At 41.7% G+C, this 19440-nt stretch overlaps 1 protein-coding gene across 6 annotated transcripts in view; it reads right to left on the bottom strand.

The window, feature by feature from the left end:
• Positions 1-19440, bottom strand: part of LOC105481794 (sterile alpha motif domain containing 4A) — a 224917-nt gene that overhangs the window by 68473 nt on the left and 137004 nt on the right. For all 6 annotated transcript variants that reach the window (XM_071100158.1, XM_071100156.1, XM_071100160.1 and 3 more), the window contains one exon: positions 18671-19189. In XM_071100158.1, the coding sequence (XP_070956259.1) occupies positions 18671-19189 (519 nt within the window). The remainder of the gene's footprint in view (positions 1-18670; positions 19190-19440) is intronic.

Below are 19440 nucleotides of genomic sequence, written 5' to 3' on the forward strand. Positions count from 1 at the left end.
GATCTAAATACATGCCATTCATTGATGCGCACATTCACTCATTTATTCATTCAACAAGCATTTATTGAACATCTACCATATGCCAGCCAGAGTTTTAGACAATGGAATGCTGTGGTGAACAAGACCAGGTTCCTGACCTCTTAGAATTTATATTCTAGTGGGGGAGATAGATAATAAACAAGTAGACAATTAAAATAGCCTATTTATGCGAACGTTCTCTCTGTTCCTTCTGAAAATTCACAAAGATGACAGCAAAGGCAGAAGCTCACAAGGACAAAGAATGCAGGAGAGAAGATGATAGGAAATGATCAGGTTATCAGATCACTTGAAGTCAACAAAGTGTTGTAAGCTGGGAGACTGAAGGACATGAGGGAACTGACTCAGAAGACCTGAGAAAGGTGGTGTGTGTGCCCACAGCAAGGGAAAGCATGGCAGTTTATGTGGCAGAACTTCCAAGAAGCCCAGGACTTGGAGAGCAGGTACCTCTGAAGGCAGGGGTGCAGGGAGGGACTGGAAAATGGTGGTTTAGGGAACCTGGTGCTAAGCCATTCATAGACAACCTGTTTTTGCTTGGGTTTCATGTGCAGGCAAAAAAAACTGGTTTGTTAGAATTTATGTTTAAGGTACAGAGAGACCCTCAGATTCTCCCTTCTACCCTGCTCAGCAAGGCAACTGTCATCTTAGCACTTTACTCCTAACAGGCCCTAGGACCCTCACAGTAAGGCTTATATCCCTCAGGAGGAGGCTGGTAATGGGTTTCTTTAATGGTAATGGACTAGTCCACGAGAAAAGAATTGCAGATGGTGATATATGTGAGTTTCATAAAAACAGGCAGGTTAGGTTCCTATCTGATCTCTCTTGGTGAAATCTACACACACAAGGTTCTAGTCCCTTCCTCTTAAATAAAAGGAAAGCCAAGAATCAACAGATAACCGAGGAATGCTTCTCACTTGAGAAAGAGTCCAAAACAAACAGAAGAGAAAAAACTCCAAGAAACACAGACAATATTGGGAGCAGAAGAGAACTCCAAAAATCAAATGTGATATCTTCAGAGACATTAGAAAAGATTTGGCAGCCATGAAACAAGAACAGAATGCAATACAAAAAGGAACCTTAAAAAGACAAAAAAGAACTCTTGGAATTTGAAAATATGGTAGCAGAGATTTAAAATTACATAGTATGTTTTAAAGATCAAGTTATATGAATCACCTAGAGAGTAGAACAGAAAGATTAAAAGTAGAGCAAAATTGACAGGAGAAGAAACATTAAGGAGATTAGAAGATCAATAGAGAAGAGTTATTATCTAATTTAAAATTCTTTAAAGAGCAAGGAAGAAAATTAATGAGAGGAAATTATTTTGAAAATTCAAGAAAATTTTCTAGAGCTGAAGAAGCAAATATTTTAGACTAGGAGAGCTAGACTGAGGGTAACTGACACAGATGGGAGTAGGAGAATAGAAGGACGTCTTCAAGAAAAAGATTGTATGTAGACCCAGAGAGGACTTTCACAACCACTTATGGGTGGCATTTAGTACTCCTTTTTAATTTGAGGAAATCAAGGCCAAGAGAGGTTAAGGTATTTCTCCAAGGTCACACAGGTAGTAATCAGTGGAACTGGGACTCAAACCCAGGTCAGTCTCACGCCAATATGTGCGCTCTGAACCACAACTTGATATTGCCCAAGACCTTTCTGGACTCTGATTCTGCCGTTCAGTATACTAGCAACCCTAGATATGTGTCATCAACACATGTTCTGGAATGAAACAGTGTGTCACAAAGAAGGGAATGTTGAGAAATAAGGGGTCATTTGTCCTAATTCTCCCTTCAATCCTAGAAACCAGGCCACCCCCATTGCTAGATTTGGGAGTTGTGGATCAGAGCTGGAACAATTTGGGAAAGTCAGACTCAACTTTGAATGATAGGACTTGAAGAAAAGCAAACTTCTCCAGCATCAAAGGAAGCCTTCAAGTCTACTCTGTCATGGGCTTAGGGCTATGATTCCCAGTGGGACCCTCATGACCATCATTGACCCATTTTACATTCACTGTATAGACTTGGCAGTGGGGTTAAGTTGAAGATAAATCTGGATGTCAAGCAGGTTTCCTTTCCTCTAGAGTTCTGACAGCCCAGCCAAAGCCCCATTCAAATCTTTGTCAGACTGGAGGATTCCAAGAGGCTGAGTCTAAGCTGACTGTTCTAAAAGAAGGAAGTGGAATGGGAAAAGGTGTTCCTTTGAACCCTTCTTTCCCAAAGTCAGGATTCTTTTTTTTTTTTTTTTTTTTTTGAGATGGACTTTTGCTCTGTCACCCAGGCTGGAGTGCCAATGGTGCGATCTCAGCTCACTGCAACCTCTGCCTCCCGGGTTCAAGCGATTTTCCTGCTCAACTTTCCAAGTAGCTAGGATTATAGGTGCCCGCCATACGCCCAGCTGATTTTTGTAGTTTTAGTAGAGATGGGGTTTCACCATGTTGGCCAGGCTGGTCTCGAACTCGCGACCTCAGGTGGTCCACCTGCCTCAGCCTCCCAAAGTGCTGGGATTACAGGCGTGAGCCACAGTGCCTGGCCCAAAGTCAGGATTCTTAAGGGAACTCTCCAGGACATGCTTTGTTTCTCTCAGTCTGTGTCATTTAGGGAGTATGGTCTCACAGGGTTAACATCTCTGGAAGTAAACCATTTACCCAATATGATATAGTGGAGTTAAAAACAAAACAAAAAACAAAACAAAACAAAACAAAAAAACAAAAAAACCAACTAGCCTGCAGGCAAAAGCAATCTGGGTCAAAGAGTTTCAGCAGGCCTTTTACTAAGAGTCATACTATTTTGAGAGTCCAACTCTTGAGTGTATAAAGCTTCTTGCTCCTAAGCCATTGCTGGAGCAGCCAAAAACACAAAGCCCTGGTTAAGGAGAGGAACATATCCTTTCTTTCATGGCCACTTTGTGGCTATTCTTCCAGTAGTGAAGCCTCAAGAAGTAAACATGAAATCCTTTCCTTGCTCTGTTCTTTAAGAAAAAGCATTCATTCCTTGTGTTGACCTTTCTAAAAAGTTTGTTTATGCAACTGCAAAATAATGGAAGGCAGCTCACATGCAGACATGCAGTTGTGAATGGGGAGATGGTCACGAGCGTGACCCCAGCTCTATCCCAGTTGAGTGCTTAAAGAGCTTTTCTCTGGGCAACTGCTTCTCTAGTACCCCATAATTAGCCTGGCCTCTGAATTGCATATAGATTGAATAGCTGGGGGAAGAGGAGCAAGAGAATAGCTCTAGAGGCAAATAAAAATTATGCAGCTGTCTCTAGCAAGAGAGAGAGAGAGAGAGAGAGAGAGAGAGAGAATCACCAACAGAAAATTGGGAAAGAACTGTGACCATACACAGTTTTAAATTTTCTTTCATAAATAACATAGATTGAGCAAAAAAAAAAAAAACAAAAAAAAAAACAAAAAAAAAACAAAACCTTCAAGCAACACATTTGCTTGTAAGACATCTCCTTTTTCTGAGTATTGACAATACTCATTCCTGAACAACAGTGAGGTCTGCAAAGATGCTTACCTTGAATTTAGGATCTGCAGTTCAGATCTACTTTCAGGGACTGCCTAGCCTCAATTACATTGTCAGTCTCACACCCAAAGTAGAGACACTCTTGGGCATCAAGGACTCTCAGACTTTGAAATTTAGCACACAATATTTTGAGATTCCAGGTGAATTTGGAGCTACATTGCCAAAAGTAAACAAATCTATAAATGTGGTCATTTTTACCCAAAGATGCCATTATGGACTTTCAGATTAATACTTGTATGCAACAATGTGTTGGGGTATTAACATTATGCTGCTAAATCGAGCAGAATAAATAACAACATTGTAGGCACGAAATAATTTCTTTTCTTTCTTTCTTTTTTTTTAGAGACAGGGTCTTGCTCTGTAGCCCAGGCTGGAGTGCAGTGGTGCAATCATAGCTCACTGCAGCTCAAATTCCTGAGCTCAAGAGATCCTCCTGCCTCAGCCTGCCACGTAGCTGGGACCACAGGTGTAAGCCAACACACCTGGCTAATGTTTTATATTTTTTTGTAGAGATAGGGGTCTAGCTATGTTGCCCAGGCTGGTCTTGAACTCCTGGACAGGCAATCCTCCCTGCTCGGCCTCCCAAAATGTTGGGATGACAGGTGTGAGCCATTGCCAAAATAATTTCTTGAATAACGATGAACATATGTGAACAATACCCTTTCTCACAATGTAGCTCCCTAAGGCCTCATGACTACACCCAAATTTTCCCAACTTTGCAACCATGCTGCAATCTTGAGCATTCTCCCAATACATGCATTGGATGTAGACCCAGGCCAAATCCTCATGTCAATGTCTCTCCTCAGCAAGTTCTCTAACTCCTGATGTATTTGGGAAGCCTATATCCCGTGCATTTAGAAGCACCACTGAGAGGGGCATTGTAGTTGCCACCTGTCCTGCCCCCCAACTTCATATAAATGTGACTTGTTAAAAACAACAAAAGCCACTTAAATAATCCCAACATACAATCAGAGAAGAAAACATAAATACTTAATACTTAATAATCCCAACATACAATCAGAGAAGACTGTTAGACACATTGCCAAAAAAATCATCTATAGAAATCTTTTCAGTATTTATTGTTTTAAATACTTTATATTCACTTTGTTAGATACTCCCAGGAACTGAGGACCTTACCCCCATTTAAGAGTTCCTGCAAATGAAGATTAGCAAGCAACTAAGAAAATTCATATTCTGAATCACAGTTTTACTCAATGGGAAAATAATTTGATTTAAAAAAAGGTTGTTTCAACAACTTTTTGGAAATATATACACTGTGTAAAATGAGACATCTCTGTAATACGTGTTTTGTCTCCTATGTTTCACCTGGATACTAACAAGAGATAAGGAGAGTATATTCAGTTTCTTAATACTACTTACCCTCTTGTCAGCCCTTGTCTTCTGAGAAAGTTTAATTTCTAGGCTCTGTAGGACAGCGTTGGGTGCTTTACCTATTGATTGATGCTGGCCTCTCAAGAAACTGGAGCTGAGGAATATATGTCTGACTTTGTTTTGACTTGGGTTTAGCAAAAGTTGTTTGTTTTTTTTTAACCGAAAATGGGTAGTTTTTGAGACAGGGCAAAAGCTGAGTGTCCCTGCTTCCACTGTGAAAATATTTGATTTAGTGGTACTTGAATAAGACCAGTAACATGCTAAATATTTATCAGACCTCTTAAAACAAAGAGCCTTCAAAGAGTTCACTTTTCTTATAAAAGAATCCGTCTTGATGAAACTACAATCATCAAGCAAGAATGGCTTTAAAGTGGCCTGTGATTCAGGTGCCAAGCAACAGAACTTGGTGATCCTCTGATTTTTTTTTCTTTAAGATAAGAAAGGATAAAGAATCCACATATATAATTGTAGCATGCTCTGAACTTTCTTCATCACCATGACCTTAAACAGTATTATTTTTGCCAATTTTCTTTTCTTTCTCTATGGCAGAGACTAAGGAACTCATGATACTGTGTTTCCTATTAATAAACTCTAATACATTTCTAAATTATCAGATCACTCCTTATTTAGCATTATTATTCCAGGCTGAATCATCCTGTTTTTTTATTTTAGGCTATCCTCTTTTTCCCCTCTTTCTTCACTAACATCTTCACATATTTCTCATTTTATACATTTTTAATAGGCAATACATGACATTAATACGGTGCTTACTTCAAACAGTAGGATGAGAAATAATTCCCCCACCCACCCCTGTCCACCAGACTTCCCTTCACACTCCAGGGAGCAGTTACTGATTTTTTTCACACTCCTTTTTAAAATTAGGGGGACCAAAACCACATTAGATTTTTCAGGTAGTATGTAGTTAATGCTGAATATAGCGGGAGGCTGTCTTCCTGGCTTTGATGCATCCCACTTCTCCTAGACATTTCATCCTCCTCCCCCACCCACCCCCAAATGAGTGCTATAGACTCATCAGCAGCACTTTCTGAGTTGAAGATTCTTCTACTTTGGAAGCAAAGAATAAAAGTGCTAAGAAGGATCCTTAGGGGTCATCCAACCCCACGCCTTCATAAAGAAGTGAGAATCCCCGTGAGTTTAAGATCATACACTGAGTTGGAAGTGAATTCACTATGGCACATTTTTTTTTTTTTCAAACACTCTGCCCTCTTGGGACTGCCCACACTTCCCTGGCCTGAATGTGGGTGCACAGCCTCATTTATTCCTATTAAATCCTATTCTGTTACTTAAGGATAATTTTTTAAAGTGTGAATAACATTCTTATCATTATTACTAATTTAAAAAATTATTCCTGTTCATAAGGGATCCCAAAGAAGCACAATTTTACCTTACTCTTTATTCTTTTAAAACCTGGTCCACTTTAAAGTATTTAGTAATATATATCACTAGAACAATCCTTAAGGGAATAATGGTATTTGTGGAAGGCTGGTTCTTTGTAGAACAGATTCAAAGTATCTTGATTTCAATTTAGCATAATGGGATAGCTTTGTCATAGGGCTTCCCCAGGGATCCTATTCCATCACAGTTTACTGCAGAGGCTGGGCTGGTGGAAGAAGCACTTACTATCACCAGCAGTAATAACAACAACAATAAGGGCTATCTTACTGGCAAGTGCTTTACACACATTTCTCATGTAATCCTCACAACCACCCTTACAGGCTCTCTTAACTCATCTTCACTTAACCAACTTGCTGGACCAACCACTACTCTCCATTCCCTCTAAACTACTTATCGATGCTTACTGCTCACTGACTCCCCTAGCACTTTAGTTTACTTGTGCCCTTCTGCTCCCACCAGCTGACTTGTAGGTGCACCAAGGATCAAACAGGTTGTTCCCAAGCCTGTTTATGTCAGATGTGCTCATTGTAAATATGTAATTTTAAAACACATCACAGAAACAATGACACACAAGTTATAAAGTTAACTGCAAAAAAACTTAAATGCTTTAGAAATATCCATTATTTTTGCTTAAAAATCTACTGTTGAATTCAGCGTGAGAAAACTATAAGCTAAATTGTAAAAAGAAAAACTAGAATCTAGAGAGAGTCTATGCTCTGATGTTTTTGCAAATGCCTTTAAATTCCAGCTCCATTTTAAAGAAATCAAAGACGATAACATATTAAGGGTGTGATTTATGCAGGAAAGACATAGAGCAACCTGTCAGGTACCCTCTTCTCAGAGAAGAGGCTATCATGCTATACAAAAGACTGAAAATGGATATAGATATTTATGTTTTAAGATAAAATTATGCATTTAAAGTCTTACTTGTTATGATTCCCTTACAATGAATGCATCAACTACCTATCTGGATCAAGTCAATGAAGAAGCCTTCTGCTGAAATTTATTCTCATTTTATAGATGAGGATAGGAGGCTTAGAGCTCAAGTAACCTGTCCATAACCATACATCTAGTTATTGCAAAAACTGGACTTTAAAACCCACTTGTCTGACTTCAAAGCTATTCTTGATCAAGACTGCCTCATTGTTTATGTCCCAACTTGAATCTCTAAAACACCATTCACAGCCTTATAATTAATTCCTTTTATACAGCAATGTCTTACTGTGCAAAGCAGAAGACTAAAGCATAAAGTAATCCATTATGAATCTTTTAGCTCCATATGGGTTTTGCTGGGCTTTTCCAAAAGGATGCATCTCAGAAAGGCTGGCTGTGAAACAAATCTCTAAAGCAAACCCTGTGCTCCCATTGGCTTCACCGTCTAGCTCTAGCCATGGAATTTGTCTGTGGAAATGGTCCAAAGTTTTAGCAAGGAATGACTACTCTGGAGTATGTTGGGAGTTTTAGCCTTCCTCCAACCCACTTCATAGCATTTTCCAGATTTTGGAGCCCCCTGCTCACCTGGCTTCCCCATCTCCACACCCTGCTCTTAACTGACTGATAACTGAGATTTCCTGAGAATATATTTTACCTAACAGAATGTTGACAGCTGGGGTGGGGATGGGGGATGGCTGGAATGAGATTTAGTGTTTAAGAGTTAGAAAATACACCCTAGATTGACAATAGTTGATGTCACTAAGATTCACCCTCACCTGAGACCATGAAATTCAAGGGTTTAATTTTTTGAAATTAAAGACATCAAAGACATGTGTAAGCTACAGTCATGAGACATCTTTCTTTAGTGTAACCTGAGTTTACCCAGGATATCTTCAGAGAAAAAAAAAATCAATAAATGCAAATTTAAAAGTTTTCTTGTCTATTTGTTTGTAGAACAGCTATAGTTAGTCTATTACTCTAAATCTTGTGAAATAATAGAAATCATAAGACTACAGGGCTCAAAAAGGGTCTTACAGAAGACATCCTGTTCAACTCCTCTTTCCTCCTCCCCTCTTCCAGGCTAGTCCAACTTAAGCCATTTATTCCAGCCAGAATCCATCCTATTTTTAAAGTCTGGTGGGGAATGAGAAAACAACTGTCTTCCTCTGTGGCTCATCTAGTGTTTAATAACCCTCACTGTCATTGAAGTCTAAAAAAATCTTCCTGGATGGGGGATGGAGAGCACAGCCTCATGACCCAAGGTGCACACAGCCCATGGAGGTCTCTGCCTTTTTCCAGGCAGAGGGATCTCTAACACATGATCAACTAGCAGGCTTCTCACCCACTACAGCATTTTTCTGACCATTCTTCCCCAAGCCCTGGAAAACAGACACTAGGCATGACAAGGAAAAACACAGTCCTGTAAAAACTCTGGACTCTTAGAAACAGGAGAAGGATCAGCCAGTGGCAACATCGAGTCCTCTGAGATATATTGAGTCATGTTTACAATGTAGTATGTATTAGGAAGGCCAGTGCCATACTAAAAAAAGTTTCCCCCAAAGGGGAAGGAAGCTAAAGCTAAAAATATATCATGCCAGCTGTTATAAATGCTTCTCAAAGAAAGCAAACCAACTCTTTCATTAGTTATCTCTTTGAAGAGCAAATGAGGGGTTAAGGAAATAATGGAATTTTTCAGTTACATGCCAGGTTGGCTAGATTTTTGGGAGAGGAAAATTTTCCACCGAGAAAGAAAGTCTGCTGGTAAAAGTCAAAATAATTCCATGAAAATTTCAAAGGAACTCCAGACTACATCAGTGGCTCCAAAGGCTTTGGGTGCAGATGACCTGCAGCCTGCAAGATAGAATCAGGGTCTCCATGCTTCACTCTTCCTTTTCAGGTTCCAAGAGGCCATATGCAAAGGCCTCTTTTCTTGCCAGACCCATCTAGAGCTTGAGCTGCCTGGTGTCTCTCCCTCTTTTGAATATCTGTGTTCTGATGGTTCTTACAGGCTGACTGAAATGCATTTGAAGTGGCTTGTGGCCTTGTGAAAAAAGGTTAAGGGCAGAAGGAAGAGGAAGGACTTCATGAGCAAAACAAGTACCTTTGAAATCGCTGGCTCTTGCCGCATTAGGGGCTGAGAGAAAGGAGGTTTTTTTCCAGTTGCAGATCAGGGGCTCCTAAGGGAGCCACCTTCCCTGAGATTCACTCCCACTCTTGTCCTCCACTTTGCTTGCGGAAGTTGTTTAGTTTCAGATGTTGGCTGTATGAGGCCTAGCAGCCATCCTTTCCATAAATGCAAGGACTTCCTCTACCCCTCAGGAAGACCAAGAACAAGGACCAAACCAATGTCCTCCCCCAACCCCCTCCAAAATCCAGGCACTGAATATCCCAAGTAATTTTTGTTTTTTACTTTTAATTTTGAAGTAATTATAGATTTACAAGAAATTGCAGAAATACTACCCAGAGAGGTCTCATGTACCCATCACCCAGCTTCCCCCAAGGTGACATCTTACATATCAATAGTGCATTATCAAAATCAGAAGCTTGACATTAATGCAATACAACTAACTAGACTACAGGCCTTATTCAAATCTCAGCTGTTTTTGCGGTCACTAATTTTTTTGGGAATACATTTGTAACTATGGCAGTTCATCACATGTATAAATTCATATAACTACCTCTATAATCAAGGTATGTTTTTAAAAGTCTTAGTATTGAAACTGATTTGGTCAAATAAGTCACAAAAGGAGCAAGAGTAACAATAAATGTCACTAAGATGATTATGACAGAAGGCTAAATGATGAATATTATCACCAAATATTTAGTGAAATCCTAAGGACATTTTCTTGTTTATTTTGGAAATTCATTATTTTCATGAACATCTGCCTAGTGAGCTCAGGAATTTATTAAGTCCCTACTGATCAGCAAACACTTATGGCAGGGTGAGCAGACAAGCTTCAGCTCACATGCCATCTCTTATTGAATTATAGTGGTTGCCTAGAGGGGCATATTGAGGAGGATTCAGAGGCCATATCTGGGCTTAGCAAGCGACGGCCTTCATCCAACAAGGTGCTCTGCCACTGCAGCTGAATCTGTGCCAGGAATTTGACATTTCCAAAATTTCTGTGACTTTTTGAGCCACACATTATGCCAGATGCTGGGAAATAGGGATAAAGAAGATACAACCCCTATCGCCAAGGAGCTCACAGTCGGGAAGGATAGGTGAACATGGTGACCAAAAACTGACACAAAATGCTAAGAGCCGACACCGAGGTGTGTGGGTTGATGCAAAGACTGCTCCCTGCTTCAGAGAGTCACAGAAATGGGGCAATTCAGGCAGGGTCTTACACCTGTGGGCTGTGGAGACCATGGAAGCTGGAGGGTCTGTATGGGGCCAAATCCAGGGTCAGAGAAAAGCAAGAGTCTACTACCTACTCAGGCAATCAAACTCTGAGGATAGGATTAGGAGGGAGAGGCAAGTAATAACATAGATTTCCAGAGGCCTCACTGCCTAGGTTCATATCCCAGCTCAACTACTAAGTAGGTCTGTGATGTTGGTCACATTACCTAACCTTTCTGTGCTCCAGTTCCCTTAGTTGTTAAATGGGGATAACAATAATATCCACCTTCATGAGGTTATGAGGATTCAATGAGTTAATATTTATGTAAAGGGTTTTAAACAGTACCCAATATATAGTAAACACTATGTAGGTATTTGCTATCATTGTTAACTTACTTTTTATGTTCTATGGTACCAAACACATTATTTTTATCATCAGAAAAAAACAAGATTAATAAAATACTAAGATTCCAAAATGTACCATGAATCTGTAGAAGTGGACAGCTTAAATGGAGCATTCTGGCATAATTTAGGTATCCAAAGTTTCTGAGTTCTTACCTCATGTTGGGCTAACAAAGGCCAGCATGCTTTCAAATCCAAATGTCAATAATGCAAAGAAAAGTCAAGTGTTGCAATTATTTGAATAAAAACAAGTTTCATTCGTAGCTGCAGCACAGAGATTTCTTCCAGGTCCAGGTCCACCAGTGAAGAACAGACAAGGGTCAGAAAGGCAGTCTGGGGCAAGTGAGGTAGCACTGACCACCACACAGGGGAATTCTGTAGGCTCTTAAGAAAGCCAGGAAATACTTATTCTTTGTCTGAATGGTTTACTTTTTTTCTATAGCAGACCTTAGACAGGAAGCAAACCTAGATATGCTAATCCGGGTTCTATGTGCCTATATTTGGAATTGCTCTTGATGGGTGAAACAAAGTTGATCAAGCCTTGTGTAAGGTTGGTCACAGCCAATACCTTGGTCCTATCTGGTCCTACAGGCTTGTGGTGAAGAACGTGCACATTCTTGCTCTTAGTTAGCATACCCTTGAGCGGCCTTACTAGAACAAGGTACTAATAAATACATTCTTCTCTTTCTTCTGAAGCGCTCTGATGCGATCCAAAAGGCTGCATAACATTTTTCAGCCTATCCCAACCCACTCTTCCCTTATCTCATGGTAGAAAAGGTCCTTGAGATGTCACTTGATTTAACCTCTGCAACCAATAAAAGATACTCTTGCCTCTTGATTAATGAAAATAGGTAGATTCTCATTAGATTAGGACTTAGTTTTTGGCTCCTACTCAGCCTTATCCTAATCCCGTCCTTCAAAACTCTATAGCATCTATTTTTTTTTTCCTTTTTTTCTGTTTTTTTTTTTTTTTTTTTTTTTTTGAGACAGGGCCTTAAAAATTCTATCGTTCTGTCACCTGGACTGAAGTGTAGTGGTGTGATCTTGGGTCGCTGCAACCTCTGCCTCCCAGGCTCAAGTGATCCTCCCTCCTCAGCTTCCTGAGTAGCTGGGACTATAGACACACACTACCACATCCGGCTAATTTTTGTATTTTTTATAGAGATGTGGTTTCACCATGTTGCTCAGGCTGGTCTGGAACTCCTGAGCGTAAGTGATCCACCTGCCTCGGCCTCCCAAAGTGCTGGGATTACAGTGAGCCACTGCACCCAGCCTCTATCACCTATTTTTAATGCCTTCTAAACATCACTTTTCTCCATCTCAGCGCTCCAACATCTCAACATCAACATACATCCAAAATCTAGCATGTGACCGTTTGTCTCCCTCTTACCTCCAATCTCTTCGGAGCCATTAACTTTTTTCATCCCTCAAATACCTACCATGTGCTAAGTGCTCTCACTTTTACCTCTGCTATCCCTCTTTGATAAATCCAGTGGTCAATCCTTGGTCTTCATCTCATTAGCTTATCTGTAACATTTTACTCAGCCGATCACTCTTCTCTCCTGGAAACATTTTCTTTATGTGCCTTGTAAGACACACGCACTTCAGTTTTCTCCAACCTCAAGGGTTTCTCCTTAGTTTATTTTACTGCTTCCCCTGCTTTTCTCCAGCTTTCAGGTTGAGGTGCCCAGGCCTGGGGGCCTTGGCCTTCTTTATCTACAGTCTCAGCCTTTTCTCTCTGCCAGTCTCTGGCAATTTCATTTAGTCCCAGCATTAAATACCACCCATGTGCTACTAACTCCCAAATGTCTATTTTAGACCACTTCACTCTCCCAAACTGCACACTCATATATCCCACTGCCTACTCAGTATCTCCAACAGACATGCCAAACTCATCATATATGACACTGAACTCCTGAGCTTACTCCAAATCCTACTCTATCTGATAAAGACTTTCCCTGTCTCAACTGACAGCAACACCCAGTTGCCTAGGCAAAAAACACTGGAGTCCTCCTTCGATCCTCTCCTTCACACCCTTCATTTATTCTGTCAGGAAATCCTGTTGGCTCTACTTTCAAAATATATCGAGAGCCTGACTGCTTCTCACCCTTCTACTGTAGCCATCCTGGTGTGAGCCATCTTCTCTTGCTGGATTACTGCAACAGCCTCTTAACTGAGGTTTTCCTGTTTCTGTCCTTGCCCTATCTATTCTTAAGACAGCAGCCAAAGAGAATCTTTTAAAATATGAGTTGGATCATGTTACTCTCCTGTTGGAAATCCTCCAATAGCTTTCTGGTTTACTGAGAGCAAAAGTCCAAGTCCTTGCAATGACCTACGATGCCCATTCGGTCTCTAGCCTCTCTGACCACTGTCTACCTCGCTCACTCCCTTTCAGACACCAGACTTCTTGTTTTTCCCCTACCAAGTCAGGCACTGTTTTGTCTTGGGATCTTTGCCCAGCTTTATCTCTGCTTGGAATACTCTGCTCCAGATGTCCACTTGGTTAACTCCCACTCCTCCTTCAAGTCTCTGCTCACACCCCACTTTGTAAATGGGGTCTACCCTGACCACCCCGTTTCATGCTCTAATCACCTCACTATGTAGGCCTGATCCTACCCTTGTTCCTATTTCCATATCACCTACCATCTTCTACCACACATATACTTTACTTATATACTACAATTTGTATACACTAGACTGCCAGCGCCCCGAGGGAAGGCAACTTTGTCTTATCCACTATGCATCCCAAGTGCCTTGAGCAGGCAAGACACAACAGTAGGCACGCAATAAACATTTTCTAGGTGAATGAATAAATAACTCAATAATGTATGTCAGGCTGGGTGTGGTGGCTCATACCTATAATCCCAGCACTTCAGGAGGCTTACGCAGGAGGATTACTTGAGCCCAGGAGTTTGAGACCAGCCTGGGCAACAGAGGGAGATCCTGTCTCCACAAAATATACAAAAATTATCTGGGTGTGGTGGTGCAGGCCTGTAGTCCCAGATACTCAAGAGGCTGAGATGGGAGGATTGCTTGAGCCCAGGAAGTTGAGGCTGCTGTGAGCCATGATCACACTACTGTACTCCAGCCTGGGCAACAGAGCAAGACCCTCTCTCAAAAAAAAAAAAAATTTGTCCATACCAATACTGAATCCTAATCCTAATAATTCCACCTAGGAACATTTCTAGTATCCATTCCTTCTGTTCCATAGGTGCTGCTGTCCTAATGATACTTTTATTACTTCACAACGTTGAAACCTGCTGACTCTGCACTTGTCAATGCCACTCATCTGGTTTGCTCACAGACAATCCATTTCCCCATACAGCATGTCACTCCTATGCCTAGGGTGTCAATGCTTGGCCTCTTCGGGACACTCAGATCCTTTCCCTCAGCCTACTTTTACCACCTGCCTTCACTACCTCTCCCTTTGTGAGCCTACCCTTCCTCTTCCCTGTCTTTCATCCTGCCTGTACATTGTAACTCCCGTCCCTTTGCTCTCAGTGCATATTCCTACCCAGGGGCCCCCTCCCCTCCAGATTCTCCTTCCTCTTTCCATCTTAGCTCACTTTCCATTTCCCCTGCAACAGCTTGCTTTTTCTTTTCTGTTTCTTTTATTTTTTGAGACACTCTTGCTCTGTCACCCAGGCTGGAGTACAGTGGCATGATCTTGGCTCACTGCAACCTCTGTCTCCCAGGTTCAAGCGATTCTCCTGCGTCAGCCTTCTGAGTAGCTGGGATTACAGGCATGTGCCACCATGCCCAGCTAGTTTTTGTATATTTAGTAAAGACAGGGTTTTACCATGTTGGCCAGGCCGGTCTTGAACTCCTGACCTCAAGTGATTCGCCCACCTCGGCCTCCCAAAGTGCTGGGGTTACAGGCGTGAGCCACCAATGCCTGGTCTTTTCCCTTTTTTTTTTTTTGAGACTAAGTCTTGCTCTGTCACCCAAGCTGGAGTGCAGTGACATGATCACAGCTCACTGCAGCCAACTCATCAAGCTAATATTTTTTTTTTTAAGAGATGGGGTCTAGCTATGTTGTTCAGATTGTTCTTGAATTTCTGGCCTCAAGCGATCCTCCTGTGTTGGCCTCTCAAAGTGCTGGGATTACAGGCGTGAGCCACGGCACCTGGCCCAAAGGCTTTCTTGACGCTCCAGTTCACAAGGATCTCTCCATTCTGCACATTCACAGCACTTACAGGATAGACCTACATTCAGCTGGCACTTCATCCTATATGCCTTGTGGCAGCTCTTAGAGTATGATTTTACTGCACTTTTATATACCTCATGAATTGTTATATGAAATTTCTATGGATAAGTCCAGCAAAAAGGAATATTTAATTTTTAATTGTGATACTGATTCATATGTCATATCTCTCCAATTACAGGCTCCTTGGAAGTGTTAACTGGGTCTGCAGCTTCCTGGTATTTCCCATGGACCTAAACACAGTGCTAGGCACACAGAAGATGGACAGGAAGCATTTGCAGGGTAAATGACTGGGAATCCATACAAGGAGGAAGGCACAAATGTTAAGGCACTCTGTTGAAGGCACAATGACTGAGGCGTAAAACAGCAGTGGAATAAACCAAGGTTAAACACAAAAACAAAAACTAAGGAGGTGGCTTTCTGGTTACTTTTCATTCACCATCATTAATGTAGCTGATAATTTGAAAATGTGTAGTACTAATTGATTTCTGTTTTTATCATCATGTTGTCTTATGCAGATTGTTTTTCCACTTGGAAAGAGGTAAGAAGTGTAGCTCTTCAGTGCAGTAGAAGAAGCCTTAAGTCCAACCCAATTTCTATTGCAGTGGAATGGCCAAAAATCACAGCATATTCAAGGTCCCTTAGAATACTCTGCATGGCTCTGGGCTTAGGGTAAGGTGCTTATGTCAGGCACCCATCAGAACTGAAAATGAGGGCACAGACTCTGCATATCAGTGTTAACACTTAGCTCCTCACCGTCTTTCCCAGTTTCTTTCATTTATTCATCTAACAGGCAACCCTGGAGTGCCTACTGTTGCTGCTCTAACCAGGCTGGGCATTTACATAATTGTATTTACCTTCACTACAGCCCTCAAAGGTAGATATTATGAATGTTCCCGTTTTACAAGTGGGCACCTTGATGGGAGAGGTTAAATTACTTGGCCAAGCTGTAGTTAGCAAATTGCAGGTCTGGGATTTGGACCCAGGAGGCGTTGGTGCCAAAGTCCTTGTTCTTCCCTCAGTCAGGCCGCCTCCCAGGTGCTCAGGGTTTATTGATAGAGGGACAAGTTAACAAGTGACCCAAAGGCTTGCGGTTTTGACTCACACAATTGAACCACCATAGGCAATACAGAAGAGTACAGCAATGACATTCACATTTTCTTAAAGAGATATTATTGACATACAAGTGTTGATATGGCCATGAGTGTTTGAATGAAACTTTCTGGAGAGGAGATCTGAGCCCTTTGATCTTCTCTGATGCTCTGGAAGAGGGCTCTAATGCCTGCCTTCTTCCAAAGGTATGTCGTCTAGTCATCTGGTTAAGCCTCCAAGTCCTTTTCACTCAAGTATTACATAGGGCTTCAGAGATCAGTAAGGCCATGACAGTCATCTACAAATTTTCTACCCTCTATGGGGCTGGCTGGGTGGCCACAGCCAGAAACAAGTGCTTGTTGACTACAACCTGATAACTATCTTAAATGTACTAAATGTCAAGACCTGATCCTGAATGTATAAATCAGTGGACAGAAATATATAATGACCCAAGCCTAATTTCGAGACAAATGACATAAAACTCAACCCTTTAAAACACAAAAGACCATATTTTAAGAAGGCAGGCAGCTTACAGCTCGCATCTCTCCCAGCTATTGAAGAGTTTTGTAACAATAGCTAGATTCTGTTGCCAATGCAGAAAACTTAGACCAAGAGACTGTCATCTGCCTGCATGTGTCTGCTTTAGAAGTCACAGCCATCACTCCCTATCATACAGAGACAAGTGAACAGTTCCTGCTGGATTACAGTCTATGAAAGATACTGTCATCAGAACCTCTTATATAATAAATTAAGATGCAGTAATCACCTAATTCCCAAAATGTGCAAGTGACCCATATCTAAATGTAAAAGCAGAAACAAGAATTTAAAAAAATCCCATGTTGTAGCAGTATCAGTGCAGTGTCTTCAGTGTTTGCTTGGTTATTCCACTGAGGTACTGTTTCAGTTCATGTAGCTGTAATTCAACAATCCTACCTATTTGAGAAAGCCATTTAAAGAGGCCTGGTAACCAAAGATCCAAGTAGGGACAGATGCCAAGAAAGCATCACTGCCAATTCTTTTTCTTTTTTTTTTCTTCTGAGACCCACTCTGTTGCCCAGGCTGGAGTGCAGTGGCATGATCTCATCTCACTGCAACCTCCGCCTCCTGGGTTCAAGTGATTCCTTAACCTCAGCCTCCTGAGTAGCTGGGATTACAGGCATACATCATCATGTCTGGATAATTTTTGTATTTTTTGGTAGAGACAGGGTTTCACCATGTTGGCCAGGCTGGTCTTGAACTCCTGACCTCAAGTGATCTGCCCGCCTAGGCCTCCCAAAGTGCTGGGATTACAGGCCTGAGTCTCTGTGCCAGGGCCCCAATTATTAATCCTCTCGTATCTTTTAATTGGGGGTTCCTGCATGAAGACAGGCACATCAGGTCTAATTGCAAAAGCATTCCTTCAAGAAAGTTATCTTGGCACTGCCACTGTGTTCACGGACAGGTGTAAACTAGCACTAAGGAACACTGTTTGAAGACAGGGTGCATTTCCACATCGCTACTTTATATAGGCACCAATGGTGTGTTTGTCACTTTACTCGGCCTCAGTGGGGAGACAGAGAGAGGACTCCCAGCCCCAGTGCCCAGCTGAGGGTGCAGTACTTTGCTTTAGTGGTCAAAAGAGCAGAGGGCTGTTCTCCGCTCTCCCCACCCACAAAGCAGTTCCTGACCCACCTATCCTAAGGTGTTGGACTGAACAAGAGGAAGTCCACGGCATTCTCACCAGGCCACAGCACACAGCAGCATTCTCAGTTAGCAAACCTGCTCCCACTGGTCAGGAAAAAAGTGCCCCGACAATTGGGGATTAAAACCAGAAAATGCAAAGGGAGGAAACATTCCAGGGTGAAATTTAAGAAAAAAAAAAAAAAAAAAAAAAAAGAGAGAGAGAAAGAAAGAGGAAAAAATAAAATAAAAAAAAAAAGCACAAAGCCCATGAGGCTGCCTGGTTAACCATGGGTTAGAATTAGGTTTAGAGAATCACACAGTAACTCAGTGCCTCAGCAAATCCAAAACCCCAGGGTGAAAGACATGGGTGAAATGCATCTCTGTTTGTGGAAACGGGAAGTTTCCTTCTTTCCTTTATTCTCTATTTATTTTTGGTCTGTTTATAACCCAAATTTGGACCATCAATCACTTTTACCATCCCAGTATTTTAATCTTTGCAGAGTCAAAGAGCAACAAATATGGGGTCCAAAGGACCTTTCCCACAGCCAATTCCAATCAGCCCTTCTCTCCCAGGGTCACAGGGTGCATGGAGCAGACACTGTCAGCGGGACATGCCACATACACAGCAAATCGCCAAACCAGACTACATGACAGGGTTTCCGGGGAACTTACTTGTACTTGTGCTGGTTCCAATTGTATTGATTGTGGTGGGGACAGATGAGGAGGAGTAGAGGGGCACATGACCATTCTCACACCCCATGCTTTTGTCCTGCCAGTTGGAGGCATTGATGCAAATCCCAGAATCCCGAGAGTTCTGCCACCCATTGAGCTTGTCGTCGGAGTTCTGTCTTTGGTGATAATAGTGTGTCTGTCCATAATCCACAGAGTCTGAGCGGCCTCGGTTCTGGCCACCAAAGCTGGTTGACGTGCGGTCCTCCAAGTGATTCAGCCACATGGCTAAAGCACTACGGTCTTCCAACGACGTAGCTGGATGTATCAAAGCATAGGACAGCAGCTGCCTGCTCTCCTCAATGTGCTGGTTGTGTTCAATAGAGTGAGCCAGGATTTTGGGCAGCAGTTTCATATATTCTACTTTTGCGTCGAGGTTTCCTGGCTTCAGCAAAGGCAGATGAGTTAACAGGAGGGAAATCACTTTATCCTTGGATTCCTGTTGCCATTGGTTAATGATTCCTGAAAAGGAAAATATACAGGGCAAATAAGCAAATACACCCACAATGACTCTAAACAGATACTCTAAAGAGAATTTTTATGGATTAGGGTCCCAATCTACATACCCTGGCTATATTTTCTCCAAAGAGCCTGTGCATCAGATTGGTTAACTGGCCCCAGGTTTTCAAGGGCCAGAGACTCCAGTGAAACACAGATCAAACATTCTTAGATATTGAGTACTCAATCAAATTCTCATTCATGTTTCCAAAGAA

Source organism: Macaca nemestrina, chromosome 7, assembly GCF_043159975.1.
Source record: "Macaca nemestrina isolate mMacNem1 chromosome 7, mMacNem.hap1, whole genome shotgun sequence".
NCBI lineage: Eukaryota > Metazoa > Chordata > Mammalia > Primates > Cercopithecidae > Macaca > Macaca nemestrina.